This window comes from Trachypithecus francoisi, unplaced genomic scaffold, assembly GCF_009764315.1.
Source record: "Trachypithecus francoisi isolate TF-2019V2 unplaced genomic scaffold, Tfra_2.0 Lachesis_group3, whole genome shotgun sequence".
In the NCBI taxonomy this organism is placed as follows: domain Eukaryota; kingdom Metazoa; phylum Chordata; class Mammalia; order Primates; family Cercopithecidae; genus Trachypithecus; species Trachypithecus francoisi.
In genome coordinates, this window is record NW_022681468.1 from 98,820,475 (window position 1) to 98,839,880 (window position 19,406).

A 19,406-nucleotide genomic window follows, 5' to 3' on the forward strand; every position below is an offset into this window, starting at 1 on the left:
CAGCTGGTCTGCATGGGAATAGGACTTTTCATCTCGTTTTCAAGGGTTTCATAATTAACCAAGGCACTTCGTACATGGTAGAGGTCATGGTGGGAATGCTCAGTGTAAGGCTATGGATGGTGCTGCTCAACTCATTTCTTATTTCTGATAAACGTTTTAAAGCATGCAGCCTATGGCTGGAAGGCAATTGAGTTCTATTCATAGAAAGGCAGCTCGATTTCTTTCCATGACATCCTTTCTTGAAAAAGTAAAAAATAAGCTGCTATGTGTCATCTCCAAGTATGGCAAATTGGTGCAGAAATTGTAAAAGAGCAGATCTCTTTACTGAGACCCATATCTGTCCCCCGACATCCCCCCTCCAAAGTGCGCCACATCCAATGGGCCTCCCTGTCATGCCTGGCCTGTGGACAACCAGCCCTGCCATCCCTCCCACCCCCCGCCAAGAATGGGGGTGCCATGTGGCCTGACAGTCCTGCTGTCCCTTGGCTGACAAGCAAGCCCATTTCTGGATGACGGGGAATGTGTCCTCTCCTGACTGTGTTGTCTGTGGAGCTGAACGGAGGGGAAAGGCCAAGCCATTACTAGGGTACTGGGAGCAGTGAAAAAGCCACATCCTTTCCAAGGGACACTTTTCCTGGAAAGCCCCTGGAGCTTAGCAGCTCTCATCCTGTGAAGCCGGTTCTGGCCACTAGGGGCAGGGCCATGAACTCAGCCTGGAGGGAGCCTGAGCGGCAATGGGCACTCTGGAAGGACAGACAGAACAGGCCACTAGGTGCAGACAGGCGAGGGAGGCAGGGGGGCCGAAAGGAAGACACCTCATGTGCATGGAAGTCAGTGCCCTTGGGTGCTGGCATCCTGCCTTCCCAGCCACCGCTAGATGAGGCTTCTGAGCCTGTTGGCCGTCAGGGCTGGACTGTGCCCCATAGGTGCTGTGGAATCCCCCAGGCGTCACCAGGCAGCATACAGGTAACAGGCCTGGGAGGTCCCCAACAACCCAGCTGGACATGCTCGGACACTCTGGGGCTCCTCATTCAGTGGCACAAACTCCAGGACCCAGTGAGGGAAACAGAAACATGCCAGGCTAGCAGTATGGTTAAATCCATTTATTCCCAAATAAAAAGCAAAATAAACAGGAGTCGCATTGCCAGGAAGCCACGAACCCAACCCCGCCCCCTTCCTCTGTCCTATGCTATCAAATAAGTTCCCCAGCTGCAAATAATTATTAGAACCTTTCCCTGCTCCCATCCCCCACTCCCCCGTGCCAGCTCCAATCTCCACTACCTACAATACAGGGCAGCCCTACTCCCCGGAATATACAAAACATTACACAGAAACAATATGTACATGGGGAAGGGGGGCCACCCCCAGCAGTCCGTGCCCTCGCCTGGTCTACAGTTAGTCCCACTGTCCCGCCTCACCTGCCTCTCCGAGTAAGAAGACGCGAGCTTCGCTGAGGGAAAAATTGCTTTGGTGAGAGTAAGGAGGCCATTAGGCCTCCTCTAAACAAACCAACTCCATCAGCCTCTGCCTCTTAAATCACAATCATCATCATCCAGAAATTTAAGGACTCAGCCCTGGCCAAGGTGGCAAAGGGTCTGTTTGTCTCTCCCCGTTAGACAGGGGTCTTGTCTTGCTACTCAAATGGTAAAGGAGTGACTGGGAAGGGGTGATGGGGACATGGTGGGGATGGAGCCTCTGGCCCCACTTCTCCAAGCTTTGCTGACAGGGTCCTGCTTTTTTTTTTTTAATTAAGGCTTTTTTTTTTTTTTTTGAGATGGAGTCTTTCTGTGTCACCCAGACTGGAGTGCAGTGGTGCCATCTGGGCCCTCTGCAACCTCCGCCTTCTGGGTTCAAGCGATTTTCCTGCCTCAGTCTCCTGAGTAGCTGGGATTACAGGCGCCCGCCACCATGCCTGGCTAATTTTTTGTATTTTTAGTAGAGACAGAGTTTCACCATATTGGCCAGGCTGGTCTCCAACTCCTGATCTCAGGTGATCCGCCACCTCAGCTTCCCAAAGTGCTGGGATTACAGGCGTGAGATACAGCCCCAGGCCTAGTTCCCTGCTTTTGGATGACGGTGATCTTCAACTCATCTGCACCTGTCTCCCCCATTAGACACTTCTCCAGGCTTTGCTCACAGTGGCCTGCTTTTATTTATTTATTTAATTTTTATCCCATAACTTTTTTCATAAACCTTTTTTTGGAATTTTTTCCACAACTTTTTTCCATAACTTTTTAATTTTTCTTTTGAGATGGAGTTTCACTCTTGTTGCCCAGGCTGGAGTGCAATGGCACAATCTCAGCTCACCGCAACCTCCACCTCCCGGGTTCAAGCGATTCTCCTGCCTCAGCCTCCTGAGTAGCTGGGATTACAGGCATTTGCCACCACGCCCGGCTAATTTTGTATTTTTAGTAGAGACGGGGTTTCTCCATGTTGGTCAGACTGGTCTCAAACTCCCTACCTCAGGTGATCCACCCATCTTGGCCTCCCAAAGTGCTGAGATTACAAGGCGTGAGCCACTGACCATAACATTTTTTATCCCATAACTTTTTTATCCCATAACATAACTTTATCCATAACTTTTTAATCTCATAACTTTTTAAATCCCATAACTCTTTTTAATCTCCTAACTTTTTAAAATCCCGTAACTATTTTTTCAGTTTGTATTCTTTTGATAAACACTTGCAGCCAGGCATGGTGGCTCATGCCTGCAATCCCAGCACTTTGGGAGGCTGAGGTGGGCAGGTCATGAGGTCAGGAGTTCGAGACCAGCCTGGCCAACAGAGTGAAACCCCATCTCTACTAAAAATACAAAAATTAGCTGGGCATGGTGGCATGTATCTGTAGTCCGAGCTACTTGGGAGGTGGAGGTTGCAGTGAGCCAAGATCGCGCCACTGTGCTCTGGCCTGGGCAACAGAGTGAGATTCCGTCTCAAAATTAATTAATTAATTAAATACTTGCATGGTCATATTACAATTTTGTAAAAATAAAAACATTATTTAATGCCGAGTGTGCCCAGCATTTGCACAATCTCAATACCTTTAATACTAGTTTTCAAGACACACAAGATAAAAATTAAGGCAAAAACAGCACTTTGTAACAATAATTTATTACATTACAGTAGCATCATAGCAGTATTCAATAATGCCACTTTAGGCAAAAGTCTTTCAGTATTTCCATTATAGATTCTGTTTACAATAATTCATAAATTGGTAAAAGTCATTATAAGAAAACTTGGCAAATAAAGTTTTGGACTGGAATTGGCATTTCTTTCTCTACTTTTCCTTCTCCAGTTTCTTTCTTTTAAGCTACAGTATTCATATTGTAAAATGTTTTAATTTATTTCAAAACATTAAAATAGCAGTTACATTTTTTAATAGTTATACTATTGTAAAATGACTAAATTTTACAGAAACTATATTCTGGATAGGGCTGATTTACATTTTCATATTTTCTAGAAATCAGCTTTAGTTTTAAAATTTTTTTTTTTGCTGGGCGCGGTGGCTCACGCCTGTAATCCCAGCACTTTGGGAGGCTGAGGCGGGAGGATCACGAGGTCAGGAGATTGAGACCATCCTGGCTAACCCGGTGAAACTCCATCTCTACTAAACATACAAAAAATTAACCTGGCGTGGTGGCAGGCGCCTGTAGTCCCAGCTACTCGGGAGGCTGAGGCAGGAGAATGGTGGGAACCTGGGAGGCGGGGCTTGTAGTGAGCCTAGATTGCGCCACTGCACTCCAGCCTGAGCCACAGAGCGAGACTCCGTATCAAAATATATATATATATATTGGTTTTTTTAATTTCTGGAAAACTTATTAGTTTTAATCAAATACTTCAAAATGATTATCATATGCTTCAATCTTTAAATATACAAGTATTTTGATTCTTTACCTTCTACAAAAATTCAAATTTATTCAGTTGAACTCACATTTTAAAATTCTATGTTTCTGCTGAACTCTAACCTTCTAATGTTGCCTGCTAAGCAAATTGAAAGCTGCCTTAGCGGCCGGGCGCGGTGGCTCAAGCCTGTAATCCCAGCACTTTGGGAGGCCGAGACGGCCGGATCACGAGGTCAGGAGATCCAGACCATCCTGGCTAACATGGTGAAACCCCGTCTCTACTAAAAAATACAAATAACTAGCCGGGCGAGGTGGTGGGCGCCTGTAGTCCCAGCTACTCCGGAGGCTGAGGCAGGAGAATGGCGGGAACCCGGGAGGCAGAGCTTGCAGTGAGCTGAGATCCGGCCACTGCACTCCAGCCCCGGCGACAGAGGGAGACTCCGTCTCAAAAAAAAAAAAAAAAAAAAAAAAAGGCTGCCTTACACTGAATGAGAAAGAGAACAAATACTTGGCTGAATGAGGTATTGCAAAGGACTGCACACACTTTGAAGAAAGACTTAAGTTATTGTAATATGATTTCTATCCTTGTTAGCTATTTCTTAAATATATGACAAAAATACCTACACAAACAGTGGTATTTCAGTTAATATGGTAAATTTATTTCCAGACTGACATTCAGCTTAAATATGCCAGTATGTGATTTAATCCATAGGTACCTGATGAACGCATTATTGTCAGATTGGTTACAGATGCTAAACGCGATCTGAAGGTCATTCCTAGTCATTTATATGTGTCAGGGTAAAAGTGAAGTGATTTGAACTATAAAAATACCTTTGAAATAATTTATCAATGTGTTAGATAAACCCAGTTTCAGAATTGTAAAGAAAAAATGTTAGACCAAATAATGTGGCTAATTAACAGTGGTACGATTTCTAGCCTGAGAGTTTAAAATGGACTTAAAGTCACTGCCTTTAAACTGAACTCAAATAATGCAAAAGCGGCAAGTTCAGAAAGAAAAAGCAAGAACAGGACTTTAAGTCCATTTTAAACGCTTGGGCTAGAAATCGTACCACTGTTAATTAGCCACATTATGTGGTCTAACATTTTTTCTTTATAATTCTGAAACTGGGTTTATCTAATACATTAATAAATTCATACAATTTGGAAGAGCCGGTTGAAGTCACGAGGACCCAATATTTGCACTTTTTTTCTGTGAATTCAGGCAAATCTGTTACTTTATCTTTAAAATTATATTGCTTTCCTATTAAAGTCATATTTATAAAAGTAACATGAGGATGCCAGATGGAGGTAATCAGAAATGCCCACCCCAGGGAGTGCACATACCTTTCTCCCTACATCTTAATAATGTGACTGTGATGTATTTTGGAACACAGACATCAGAACTTCATGAGGTTTTAACTGTTGATTCTTTCCCAAGCATCATCAAGTTATGATTTAGGCAACATATGACTGAAATAATTCATAATGTATAGGCACATTCACATAAATATTGCACAAAGTATGCCTCTAACTGAAACTGAAAGGTATAAAAACATATTTCACTCTTTGTAAAGAACTCTGTGGGGAAATATGACTCTGTGATTGTATAGACACTTTCCTTATAACACTTTGACACTCACAAACAGTAGATTGCACTGCACTTTGTAAACATTTTAAGTCGCATAAACTCCTTGATTTTCAAATGTAGTATAATACTGTCTACTAAAACTCCTTTTTGTTTCAACTAAGTACTCTTGCATATATTCATTTATAATAACGTTTGTTATTATTTTTAAAGTGTTTTCCATTCAAGGAAAAGAAGTAAATTCCTATGTCAAAGTAGCCAATGTGGTTGAAGACTAGGTATTAATCAGAGAGTTTTAGATGGTAAAATCAATCTTCTAGCCTCAAAGAAGCTCCATGAACAGAGAGGAATGCCAGATGTCACACGGCTTTCCTTCACTCGAATTCATTCTTGACTAGAGCCTATATGCTTGTTTCAGGGACATCTAAACTCTCAAAGGATTTCTTACCTTTACTAAATACATTGAGAAGAATGCCAACCAGGGCCCTTTTGTGTACTGGGACATGTAGTCATGTGATTAAAACAGGGAACATGAACTCTGACTTTAAAATGTATTATAGGTACAAATGCTCTAAGCTAGGAAAGGTTTTCCACATCCACAGTCAATGATGGGAGCCTTTCATTCCCCAGAAATAACCCCTTTTTAGGCCATCAAAAAAGAATGCAACTGCCCCAGCTCATGATGTAATATCTTCATGAGCCCAGAGCACATACAAATCCTAAGAGAACTACCATAGTACCACGCTCATTCTTGGTACCAGAACAAATGAAACGTATTCTATCCTGCACACACCTGCCAGAGCAGGCCACTTTCCTCTTTTGGGAGATTTAAAAAGCTCCCCAAACTGTTATTACGCCCATCCCCAATACACAGAAAAAGGGGGAAAGGCTGTTTCCACTGCTCCATCTTTAAACAACTGTAAATGTCAGTACTCACAGTGGCACATTACAAACTAATAAACAGCGCACTTGAGGGCAAACCACATATTGAACTAATGAAGAGCTCACTGTGATTAGGAGTCGATCAAACATAGTAGCAGAACATAAGCACATTTTATCTGAATTTCATAATATACATGCTGCAATAACATTAAAAAAACATGGCAGCCTATTCCAAACCAGCAAGAACAATTTTGTGCAAATAGTGGGTCTTTGTGTGTTTGAACTCCCACCACCTAAGGGCAAACTCGATATGCATGCTAATGACCTACAGTTATCACATAAAAAAAGGATGCTAAGGGATGTCAGAGTGAACATGAGGGAAAGACCCACTTTCCTTTAACTTTTTACAAATAAATTTAAACTATAAATTAGAAAAACACAAATAAACATGAGTGGCTCTAACATTCAAATGAAGTAAATGAATTGTGTAGGAGATTAACCCCTTAAGTTCTTTTCTTTTTATTTTTCTTGACCAGCTTTTAGATGATGGTGATGGTTTATCTCCCTGTTCTTGGCAGCCTGGAAAGAATGGCATGCAGGGGTTGCTGCCCAAGCCTCCGTGCTCCTGGGGAGTCCTGCGTTAGAGGAAGCAGATGCACGATCTGCTGTGCAGTGGGGTTGTCATGGGGAGAACCCTCTCTGGCCTCTCCTGGTGCAGGCTCCACGCTGCCAGTGAGGCTCACCTCACGAAGATCTTCAGACAGAGGGAGGAGGGGATCTGAGATCAGTGCGAGCCTCCCCTGCTCCTGCCTGCCCACCCCGCCTGAGCGCTCTACTCACCACCCTGCTTGTCAGCACACCCAGGCTCCTGGCGGTTTGGGGCTCCTAGAGCGAGCTCATCAGCAGGGTTCTGGGCAGTGGCCAGGAATTTGTCTTGCCCCTCATTGTGGTCTCCCACACGCCACAACACCTCTCCCTGCAGCTCCAGAAGGTTCACCCGTAGGGAGGGGTGCTTAGCTGCCATGCTAGTGCTGGTGCCCAAGTTCACCCCCATCTCCACTCCCACCCCCACAGAGATGTTGCACACCCTACTTGCATCTCTTGGTCCTGGGCCAGCCTGCTGATGACCTCCTCTCCCAGTGCCACACTTTGGCACTGCCCCCTGGCTGATGTACTTTCCTGTGGGGAGACACAGCTCAGAGGCTGGGGTCCCTCTGATGGCCCAGCAGCTCCCCCTGCCGTACCCTGGCCTCCCGCTCACTTATGGTGTCTGTCCTGAGAGGTGGATGAATCTAAGCTCTAGTACTCCACCAGCTCCTTCAGGTCCACTTTGTCCTCCATAAAGTCACTCTGGAGCCAAAATAATGTGGTCACATCTCAGGAACCACCTGCCTTGCCCAGCCCCCACCGTTCATGGGCCCGTGCAGGGCTCGGTGGGTCTCCCCACACACAGACTTACCCCCAGTCCCTGGGGTCCTCTGGGATGAAGCCACTGGGTGAGCCAGGGGCTGGCAGCACACCCTTTGCTCTTCCTGGGCACTGGCTCCAGCATCATTGAAAAATGCCACCTGAAGCAAGAGGTGAGTATTCTTGTAGGGACACACATAGAACAACCGGGAAAGGGAGGTGGAACACAGCCCCTTCCCTTGGGGCTCAGAGTGTGCACCTGTTGGTCACAGGTGAAATGGTGTTTGACCGCTGGCTCCCGGAAGGAGTGAAAGTCCACAGAAATCAGAAGGTGGGGAAACCAAGAACATAAGGGGATCTGGGAGGGATTACCGAGGAAGGTGGCAAAGTAGGGGCAGGGAAAGTCAGGCTCACCTGGCCTCCAGGCTCTCCAGGTCCCCTGGGATGTCCAGCATGGGCCGAGGTGCCTCCTCCTCCTCACTGTCCAGATGTCCTCCTCCATATCCTCTAGGGGGTGGCCAGAGGGGTCCTCAGACAACCCAACAAGGGAAGTACTGGGGGCCCACCTCTGCCCCCACCCTCATGTGTAACCCTGAATCAGCCCATTCCCAGAGGGGAATGAGCTGTTCTTTATTTTCACTTTTAAGAACCAAGATCTGGCCGGGCGCGGTGGCTCAAGCCTGTAATCTCAGCACTTTGGGAGGCCGAGACAGGCGGATCATGAGGTCAGGAGATCAAGACCATCCTGGCTAACCTGGTGAAACCCCGTCTCTACTAAAAAATACAAAAAACTAGCCAGGCGAGGTGGCGAGCGCCTGTAGTCCCAGCTACTCGGGAGGCTGAGGCAAAAGAATGGCGTAAACCCGAGAGGCGGAGCTTGCAGTGAGCTGAGATCGGCCACTGCACTCCAGGCTGGGCGACAGAGCGAGACTCTGTCTCAAAAAAAAAAAAAAAAAAAAAAAAAAAAAGAAGAACCAAGATCTTACCATATTGTCGAGGCACAGTCCCACTACCGATTGGTGCGGGAGTCCTGACCTGGTCCCTTTCTGACCTGGGCCAGTTCTCCTGTCCTTAGGCAACCTGATGGCCTCCTGCTCCCAGGAGGTCACCATATTGATACGGAACTTAGTGCGGACACCAGGACGGCATGACGACCAGCTGTCTTAAAGGTCTCTTCCAACTCCTCAATCCTATGCTGCTAACAGTCCCCCTTTCCTCCCGGGACTCTCGCCTCTTCCTCCGAGTGGTCTCCCGTACCTTCCCCAGGGAGAGCCATGAGGCTCAACTGGGCTTTAGCTCCTGTTTCTGCTGGCTCGTAGCTCCCAGGTGCTCCTAAGAGGCCAGGAAAGAGGGTGAGAAGGCACAGAGGTTGCCAGGTTGTCCCTCTCGGGGCCCTGTCCTCAGCAACTCCCTCCCCTGGGTCTCCTGCAACTTTTGGCGGGCCATCTTAGCCACTGCTTTGCCCTGAGCTTCCTGCTGCTGCAGCTGGTCCATGAGCTGGGTCTGCAGCAGTAACTGCCTGTTCAGCACCTCCTTCTCAGAGGTCAGCTGCTGATAAGTGGCCACCTGCTACTAAGCGACCACATACTGCTGCAGGTGACACAGGTACTGGTCTCCCTGCTGCTGCAGACTCTGAGCCTCTTGGCTCTTCAGCTTCACCTGCAGGAAGACCCTGGGCATGAGGGAATTTGGTAGCTGGCTTCCAGATTCCTGGCCCATTAATAGGGTAGCAAGGGCACTGGGGCTCTGTGGCCTCCCCCAGGCCCCTAGTCCCTTGCTCCAGGCCTAAGAGACTGCCTTCCTGCCTAGAACCCCATGCATCCTTCCTCAGCCTCAAATCTCACATCCTTTTCCCCACCATTTAAACTGTAGGCCACAGACTGGTGGAATAGCAAGGAGAGCCAACCACCATCTGCTAAGTGTGCTACATGCCTACTGTCTCCATGTGTTATCTCATTTAATCCTGAGCACCTCTGCAAGGAAAATGCTAACTTCCTTTTGAAGTTAAAGAAACACAGATGTAGAGATGCAAGGTAGTTGAATGATAACCAGTGGAACTGAGGCCGGAATCCAGTTTGAATCTAAGGAGCCTTTTGGTTTATCCGTTTGGTTTTGTTTTGAGACAGTGTCACTGTGTCCCAGGCTAGAGTGCAGTGGTGCAATCTCAGCTCACTGCAAACTCCACCTCCTGGGCTCAAATGATTCTCATGTCTCAGCCTCCTGAGTAGCTGGGATGACAGGCATGCACCACCAGGCCTGGCTAATTATTATTATTATTTTTGAAATTGTAGTAGAGATGAGGTTTTGCCATGTTGGCCAGGCTGGGCTCAAACTCCTGACCTTTCTCCTGCCTCAGCTTCCCAAAGTGCTGGGATTACAGGCATGAGCCACCTCACCCGACATAAGGAGCCTTTTTTTTTTTTTTTTTTTTTTTTTTGAGGCAGAGTCTCACTCTGTTGCCCAGGCTGGAGTGCAGTGGCTGGATCTCAGCTCACTGCAAACTCTGCCTCCCGGGTTTATGCCATTCTCCTGCCTCAGCTTCCCCAGTAGCTGGGACTACAGGCACCTGCCACCTCGCCTGGCTAGTTATTTGTATTTTTTAGTAGAGACGGGGTTTCACTGTGTTAGCCAGGATGGTCTCGATCTCCTGACCTCGTGATCCGCCCATCTCGGCCTCCCAAAGTGCTGGGATTACAGGCTTGAGCCACCGCACCCGGCCAACCTCTTATACCACTGTCTCTTCCTGTGACTCGAGGGCTCCATGCCTCTAGCTGGGATAATGATGTCCAGACCTGGCGGGAGCCCAGGGCTCCCCACCTCTAAAACTCAGAGGGCAGGAAGCAAGAAACAGTCATAGAACTGCTCTGGAGATTGCTGGGGTCACCTGCCCCCAGGCTGCAGCTGCCTCTGGCCTGGCACCTCCCCTCCCCAGATGCTGGTGCCCATCTCCCAGCCCTTCTTGGATGGGTCAGAGGTTACCCTGTCTTTCAGCTCGCCCAGCTTCTTGAGCTCCTTTACTTGCTGCTCCAACTGCAGTGTGCTCTTGTTCTCGTTGTTCTGGACAGAGAGGAGCAATCAGTGGCCACCCACTGTAGCTGGAGACCCCAGAACTTGGTGTCTGCCTCCCATAGCACTGGGAATGGTGGAGGCAGGTTAGAGAAATCATCCCCTCTCTCCCACAGCCATCAGAGCAGGGCTGTGGCTCACAGGTGCCTTTAGAAATACCATTTCATGTGAGGGCTACAATGCCCCATTTTACAGGTGGGGAAACAGGCCTGGAGGGCTAGGGAAGAGGGCAGGCTCCCAAGGTGGGGCAACCCACCAGCTCCTCGAAGCTGCTGTGTGGCTCAGTCTGCTGCTCGTAGAGGGCTTCCCACCCCAGCTCCAGCATCCTCTCCAGCTCCCGCAGCCTCTCCAGCTCCTGCAGTGTCTCCTGCTCCCACAGCCTCTGATCCTGCTCCCACAGCCTCTCCTGTTCCAGCAGCTTCTCCACTTGGTCCAGCAGCTGCTCCTCCTCCAGCAGCCTCTTCTGCTCCTCCTGTCGCCTCTCCCGTTCCAAAAGCTTCTCCACTGCTCCAGCAGCCTCTCCTGCTCCCGCAGTCTCTCATCCTGCTCCCACAACTTCTGTTCCAACAGTTCCTCCACCTGGTCCAGCAGCCTCCCCTGGTCCAGCAGCCTCTCCTGTTCCTCCTGCCACCTCTCCTGTTCCAATAGCTTCTCCACCTGCTCCAACAGCCTCTCCTGCTCTGGCAGCCTCTCCTCCTCCCGCAGCCTCTCATCCTGCTCCCACAGCCTCTCCTCTTCCAGCAACTTCTCTACCTGGTTCAGCAGCCTCTCATGCTCTACCAGCTTCTCCTCCTCCTCCTCCTCCTCCTGTCTTTCCTGTTCCAACAGCTTCTTCACCTCCAGCAGCCTCTCCTGCTCTGGCAGCCACTCCTGCTCCCATAGCCTCTCATCCTGCTCATGTATCCTCTCCTTCTGCCCAGATATCCTCTCCTCCTGCTCACGTATTCTCTCCTTCTGCTCACGTAGCCTCTCCTTCTGCTCACGTATCTTCTCCTCCTGCTCCTGCAGCCTTTCCTCCTGTCTCCTGTTCAGGAGATTCAACATCTGATTGTTTTCCACCTCGGCCTGGAGGTGTCTTCCCAGACTCTCCAGATCCTTCCTTAGGTGTTTGGTCTCATCTTGTAGCTGCTCCACCTCAGAGGGCCCTGCTGAGGGATCTGGGGCCTGGGGCTCAGCTGAGAAAGGAAGCAGACAATAAGGGCCTCTGGAGTCTCAAAAAAAAAAAAAAAAAAAAATCCTCCCATTGCTGCAGAGCTCCTCCTCTCAGGCTTCCTAAACTTGGCCTCACTGCTAATGATTCCTTGCACCCAGATGGTAGCCAGTCTTCCAAACCACTTTGAGATGGAGAACACTGTGGGTGGCTGACAACGGGCACTCCTCCTTCTTTGCTGATGGGGACACCAAGTCTCAAGCAGATGACAAGGCTTGCAGTCTCCTGGCACAGACCTCTCTCCCTCTGCCTCAAAGCCCTTCCATCCACCCACCTCCCTGGGGCATTCTAAGCCACCCCGACAGCCTTCTGATGCCGGTCCTGCTCCCAGGTCATGCCAGCCCCATCTTACCCCTCTGGTGTTTGAGTTTGAAGATGCTCCTCCCAAGCTTCTGTACCCGATGTATCTCATGCTTCTTCTTCTCCTTCAATGTGTGAGCCTGCCCAAAGCACAAGGCGAAAGGGCCCTGGTGATAGGGGCTGGTGAACCTCTAGAGACAGAGTTTGAGAAAGGCCCTCCCATTCTGCCAGCTTGTGATTTAGAAAGGTGCGTTCATTCAACATCTACTGACCGCCTACAGGCCAGGTATGGTTCTTCACAGCAGAGACATAAGACAGAAAAGGACAGACAGGAGCCCTTGGCCCTGAGGTTTCCATTCTAGGGGCCTTTACGTCTCAGACTCTCAGAGCTAACAGAGACCTTTGATACGCTCTACCTCCTCCAGAAACACGAGCCCAAGGAGGAGAGAAGGCTTGTCCTGACTCAAAAAGCAAATCAGGGACTGAGTCAGGACAGAAATATGGGTTCCTGACAACCAGTCAGGCTAGTGCTTCCCTGAGAGGTGACAACTGCAGGGCATGTGTGACAAGGACTCGAGCAGGGGTGTCTGGGGAAGAGACAGTCAGCAAAGAGGGCAGTGCAGAAGAGCCATGCTGCACGTTCTGTGCTCTGGGGTCCATCCAGGTGAGGCCTGTGTGCCCCAGCTCCCCAATTTCCCTTGGTACCAGGGGCCCCTAGCCCCTTGACTCAGAGCTCCAATGGGAAATGAATACAGGATTGGCAGCGTGGAATCAGAGGACGCCACTGGACTCTTCCCAGTGAATGGATGTTTTCACTGAGTTGACTGATTATTACGGAGCTTTGAGTCCGGGGCTCCTGCTAGTTCTTGGTACTGGCTCTGAAGTGCATGCGGAGAGGAGGAGTTGGAGTAGGATTTCGGGGAGGGGTAGAGAGAACACTCATTAGGGCTGGGGAGGGGTGTGTGTGGGCTGTCTCAGCTGGCAGAGGGGCAACCAGCCCCTGCTGTGGGAGGAGATTGGAGAGTGGCCTGCAGGGTCACTGAACCTCGGCCCAGGGCCTCTTACCTGCAGATCTTTCAGGGTAGTAGATGACAGGGTCCTCCCTGTAGACACCTGTTGCTGACTACAAGAGATGAGAGTGCACATGGAGATGTTCTGTCCCCCATCAATGTCTAAGCCCTCTGACTTCCTTTCTTCCCCATCAACTGACAAACATTTCTTTTCTGCCTATCTTGGACCAGTTGTCCCATAACTCCTTTGTGCCAACTTCTCTCATGGTTTTTATCACCCCACCATCCCACCCTGGGGCCCTTTCAGTGACTCCTAAAGGGACAGCCTGATGGCAAGTGACTCTTCTCATTGGCCTGGCTTCCCCTTGAGACTGGGAATGAGGAAAATCAAAGTGCAACGACCATTTCGTGGGTGTCCTGGGTGTTTACAGCAGGCCATGTACTAAGGATTCTCATAAAAGCAACAATAACAAATCTCATTTAAACTTCACAAATGGAAGTAAAAAAATCCCACCCCTATTATACAGATGTGAAAAGAGAGACCCAAAGACCTCAAGCAACTTGCCCTAAATCATCTTAATCAATCCCTAATCAATCATTAGCAGACGGAGAGGCAGGATTCAAACCCAGAATCCTTAACCAGTACCCAACAGTCCATCCACAAACTTAACAATTATCCTCTACTGCCCCTTGGGTCCCCTGTCCCCAGGAGCCTGACCAGCCAAGACTCACATCCTCAGGTGAGCGGTAACCACCAGAAGTGGCTGTGTCAGGGCTACTGCCATTGATTTTCTTTTTCCTGTTAGCTCCTGCTGGAATGCCAGGGCTCTTCCTCTGCCAATATTCTTTTAACTGTGGGAAAGAAGAGCAGTAACACTCATGAGAACTATCAGCCCTACAGCCACATCCTCCTTCACAGTTTTGACAAAATACTCTTATACACCATCTGATTTAATGCCACCACCAACTGTACAAGGTGTTGTCACAATCCTTTAGTGACTGAGAGGGATTGATAGCATGGCTAGAAAGAAAGAAAGAAAGAAAGAGAAAGAAAGAAAAAGGCAATACTGGAACTTAAACTCAGTCTTCTGACTCCAAGCTCTGGGGTTTTGCCAAAAATCAGCAGCTGCCAGGGACCAAAACCAGGGGCGGAGTTAGAACAGTAAACATGAAGCAGGCAGGAACTGTATGTCGTGTGGTTTAGAGTCATACATCCTCACACGTCTGTTAGTGTGAAGAAGTACACCAGTACCTCTCACACTTTCATATCAACGTGTCCTCATGGCAGAAGGCAGCTTTTTTGTTAAATCTGGGAATTTTCCAGAAAGAGGACAACCCAAGCCTGATTTCAGAGAGAAGTCTGGTATATACTTCGAAACCTATGTGACTGTCATCCCTAAGGACATTAATGTTTTATCTGAAGAGAATCAAGGGAAAATGATGCTTCAGAAAGGTGTCCCACATTCATCCTGTGGCACTCAAAGTACCCCAGGGTTGAGATGATACGAGCAAGATTCAAGCTGTCCAGTTTAGTTTCCCAAGATCTACTCTACTGAAGATGAGCTAATCTCACTTCAGAGACCACTGACTGAAGGGTGGTCTGGTCCCACAACTGTGGAGAACTCAGAAAAGAATGGTAAAGTCTCTCTGCAAAGTAGAAGCCTGGGAGAAAACCAAACCAAACCCGTTCTCCCATGGCCACCCAGAGATACTGTCAACGTTTTGAGCACACAGGGGAAGTGCAGGCTTTTCCCACTGTCAATATCTATGTTAAGGGAGTAAGGCAGTCTGAAACCTCTTCCTCCTGGGTCCCATAGTGCCCATTCCCCTTCCAACTGGAAATTTGTGCTATGACCAGAGGAACAGGAAATGGGGTGAGAAAACTTAGGGAATTGGGTTGTAAGATGAAAGGCTGGTCTTGCAGCAGTAATGACAGTTCCTAGGGGGACTGTGACATCACCACATTCCACTCCTCCCAGGGGAGGGGATCATATCAGTGCAATGCCCGTGTCGCCACTCCATGATGGGGGAGGGAAACACAGGGTTCAGACCCAGGTCCTTGGAGACGCCAGCCTAAGGAGCACAGGGAGGTCGAGCTTGGGACAACAGGAGGGGAGGGCAGAGTGCAGTAGGGAGCCCTGGGAGTCACCAGCCTGAAGTCACCCAGGGACGACTGGCGAGGGTGGGGCCTGGGGCTGGGGGACCCAGGTCCTGGGAGACGCAAGCCCAAAGAGTCCAGGGAGGTCAGGCTTGGGGCGGCAGGAGGTGAGGGCTGAGTATGGAGCGGGGAGCCCCAGAAGCCGCCCGCCCAAAGTCACTCTGGGGTAAAGATTGGCAAGGGAGGGACTGGGCTGCTTGCTGAAGGGGTGGGGCTGACTGACAAGAATTTGGTAGGGGGAGCCCAGAGTCGCTGGTGTTGGGGGGCCCAGTTCGGTATGCCCCAGGAGTAGTTTGGACTCTGGCAATGGTCTTATCGTCGGAGGGGATCTGTGGCTGGGTTGGGGGCTATGACCTGGTGCGTTTTACCTTTTTCTTGGCTGCGGTGAATTTTCCCTGTCGTGTTTTTTCTGACATCATGGGGTGCGGAGGGAGGCGGGGTTGGGGTCACATCAGCGAAATCCTAGTGAGCAGGGCTGAATGCCTCCAGTCACCTACCAGGCCGCTGTGCAACTGAGCCAGAGGAGGCGTAACCAGGGCCCCACTAGAACTCAGAAGAGGGGCGTGGCCTTAATGCTCCAAGCCCATTGGTCAGTGAGAAAGATGAAAGGGAAAGGAGGTGTGGCCAGGTAGCAGGGTGTCCAGTAGGACCTGTGCTATCACAAGGAAAGCTGCCCATACAGCTGCTGTTCCCGCCCACTCAGAGAGAGTGGAGGGGCCACCCACTCGGAGAGGGGAGGGGCTGGCTTTTGCTTTAAAAGCTTTCAAACTGTAAAAAATAAACTTAAAAAACTATACATGTGTATACTTTATATATATGTGTGTCTGTGTGTGTGTATCTATGTTTTCCTCCAGAGCGGTCTTCATTATCCAACTTCTATGCAAAGTTTATGATTTTGGCCTATATGTTTCATCTTCAAATGGAGTACAAGAATTACCAGTATCACCTTAACTGAGATACAGATCTTAGAAAAATGGAAAATCCATAGCATGCTTGATGATTAATGAAGCAGACTATAGTACCAACATTCCAATAAGACAAAATAATCACAATGATTTTTCTTTTTTGGAAGAACATTTCTCTTATTCTCCTACATTATGAAGATTTTTTGTCTTTTAAATGAGAAATCTGTCTAATATCTTTAAAAACACAAAGCTTCTGGGCCGGGTGCGGTGGCTCACGCCTGTAATGCCATCACTTTGGGAGGCCGAGGTGGGTGGATCGTCTGAGGTCAGGAGTTCAAGACCAACCTGGCCAACATGATGAAACCCTGTCTCTACCAAAAATACAAAAACTAGCCAGGTGTGGTGGTGGGTGCCTGTAATCCCAGCTATTTGGGAGGCTGAGGCAGGAGAATTACTTGAACCCAGGAGACGGAGGTTGCAGTGAGCCAAGCTCATGCCACTGCACTTCAGCCTGGGTGACAGAGCAAGACTCCATCTCAAAAGATGTAAAATAAAATAAAATAAAATAAAATAGAAAATAAGGAAGAACACAGAGTTTTCAATTTAATAAGCACTTAAAGCTCTCTACTGGTTTAAGAGAAATACAAGTCCCGTTATTCCAGAATCACCTGGCCTCTCTAAGCCTTGCAAATGAAACTGAATTTCTCACTTGACACTGTGGTTTGCAATCATGAAAACCAATAATTATGTTATGTCACTGTGCACTGCTTGTTACCTGAATTCCATACTAGGCTGGGATCATGGGTTGAATCTTTCATGATTTTCTCCATAACCTGTGTGCTTCTTATCTCAGACCAAACTAAACTTTTTTCTAGAGTTCTACAATTTACAGTTAATAGACAAGAGTGGTTCTCAAAATGTAGTCTATGGACTAGCAGCACCAGCAGCACCTGAGATCTTTTTATAAGTGCAAATTCTCAGGCCCCACCCTGGACCTGGTGAATCGGAAACTCTGGAGTAGGGCTCAGCAATCTGTGCTGCAGTAGTCCCTCCAGGTGTTCAAGAACCTCTTGTATATGGCAGGTAGAAAAATATGTTTCCTTCTGTAGGTCCAAAGCCAGATATACCATATGTTCTACCTTGTTATGCAACAATGACATGCAATTAAAAGACATAAATCTCCTTCCTACTCCCACCCTGTATCCAATGTCTTTTATTTTTGTGAGTTCAATAAGAAAACAAGTGGCAATCAGAGATTTAGTCTAAAACATATATTTGCAAGTGTCAGTTCTCATCCAGGCTGATCTCATACAAAACCATTGACATCCTTTTACATCTCAAGCTTTTAAAAAGTATCTTCACAATGTGAGACTCAGGCACACTGGCAGTTCTATAATAAAACACCAAGGAGATCGGAATGTCCAACCTTACTAGAGAAGAAAAGTGGAATCACTGGCTATATTTTCAAATTGCATTCCACAGTTAATTCAAGTTTTGAATTTTTTTTCACTGTCATACTTCCAAGTTATTAGAATTAAACCAGAATACACCATTCTTTCAAAGCCTCTAGCCAGGCAAAGTTTTACTGTATTATTTCTTGCTTTCAATGGATATAAAGCAGATTCCTGGTAGGCACATTTTGTATACCTGCAAAGATGCAGAACCAAAAAGTTCCATCTGTTCAACATTAAAACAAAAGTCCTGTAAACCTGGGATGGTGAGTGTAATACTTCAGCATTAGCCCCAAAGCCTCAATTATGAAAAGATACCAAGAACACCACTAGCAATCAAAACTAAACTCTTGACCAGGACCAGTAGTTCATGCCTGTAATCCCAGCACTTCGGCAAGCCAAGGTGGGAGGATTACTTGATGTCAGGATATGAAGACTAGCCTGGGCAGCATAGCGAATTCATGTCTCCACAAAAAGTTTTAAAAATTAGCTGGGCAGGCCGGGCGCGGTGGCTCAAGCCTGTAATCCCAGCACTTTGGGAGGCCGAGACGGGCGGATCATGAGGTCAGGAGATCAAGACCATCCTGGCTAACACAGTGAAACCCCGTCTCTACTAAAAAATACAAAAAAACTAGCCGGGCGTGGTGGCGGGCGCCTGTAGTCCCAGCTACTCGGGAGGCTGAGGCAGGAGAATGGCGTAAACCCGGGAGGCGGAGCTTGCAGTGAACTGAGATCCGGCCACTGCACTCCAGCCTGGGTGACAGAGCAAGACTCCGTCTCAAAAAAAAAAAAAAAAAAAAAAAAAAATTAGCTGGGTGTGGTGGCACACAGCTGTAGTCCTACCTACTTGGCAGGTTGAGGTGGGAAAATTGCTTGAGTCCAGGAGTTCGAGGCTGCAGTAGCCATGATTATGGCACCGCACTCCAGCCTGGGTGACAGAATGAAACTTAGATCATTATATTTTCTCCTGCTCCTGTTTACACTAAAATCACTCAGTTAAAAGGCTTTCAAATTTGGCAGCATAAAAATTAAGTGAAATGTGACTTTGGAGGTTGGCTAGTGAAAGAAAGAAAAGAGAGAAAGAAGGAAAGAAGGAAGGAAGGAGGGAGGGAGGGAATAAAGAAAGAGAAAGAAAGGAAAGGAAGAAAGAGAGAGGGAAAGAGAGAAAGAAAGAGGGAAGGAAAGAAAGAAAAAGAGAAAGAAAGAGGAAAGAAGATAGAAGGGGAGAGAGAAAGAGAGAGGGAAAAAGGGAGGAAAAAACAAAGTGAGAACGGCAAGGAAGGAAGGAAGCAAGGAAGAAGGAGAAGGAAAGAAAGAATGACAAAAGAGAGAAAGAAAGAAAGGAGGAGAAAAGAAAAAGGAAAGCAAAGGGAAGGGAAGGGAAGGGAAGGGATGGGAAGGGAAGGGAAGGGACGGGAAGGGAAAGGAAGAGCAGTGAAGGGAAGGGAAGGGAAGGGAAAAGAAAAGAAAAGAAGTACGAAAAAATGAAATGACAAATTACTTATTGGGAGAAAGTTTTTGTAACCTCATTGACACATAAAAGTTTTACATCCTTAGTCAAATTTACTTTAAAATTACTAAGAAAAACAAA

The 19,406-nt window shown here is 47.8% G+C and overlaps 2 protein-coding genes across 2 annotated transcripts in view; both read right to left on the minus strand.

Annotated features, from left to right (window-relative positions):
• Window positions 1-4,478: 4,478 nt before the first annotated feature.
• LOC117070209 (golgin subfamily A member 6-like protein 4) lies at window positions 4,479-15,911 on the minus strand. Its single transcript, XM_033189011.1, is given in 17 exon segments — window positions 4,479-7,062; window positions 7,149-7,305; window positions 7,401-7,487; window positions 7,768-7,876; window positions 8,130-8,220; window positions 8,973-9,047; window positions 10,056-10,059; window positions 10,695-10,772; window positions 11,038-11,288; window positions 11,291-11,956; window positions 12,344-12,431; window positions 13,082-13,132; window positions 13,134-13,169; window positions 13,357-13,390; window positions 13,392-13,414; window positions 14,034-14,153; window positions 15,828-15,911. Coding segments are annotated over 17 exon segments (2,151 nt in total). The 3' UTR covers window positions 4,479-6,865.
• Window positions 15,912-16,876: 965 nt separating this feature from the next.
• Window positions 16,877-19,406, minus strand: part of LOC117070208 (ubiquitin-conjugating enzyme E2 Q1-like) — a 35,696-nt gene continuing 33,166 nt past the window's right edge. Inside the window, exon 6 of the mRNA XM_033189004.1 lies at window positions 16,877-16,899. The gene's annotated coding sequence lies outside the window, so the exon portion shown is untranslated. The remainder of the gene's footprint in view (window positions 16,900-19,406) is intronic.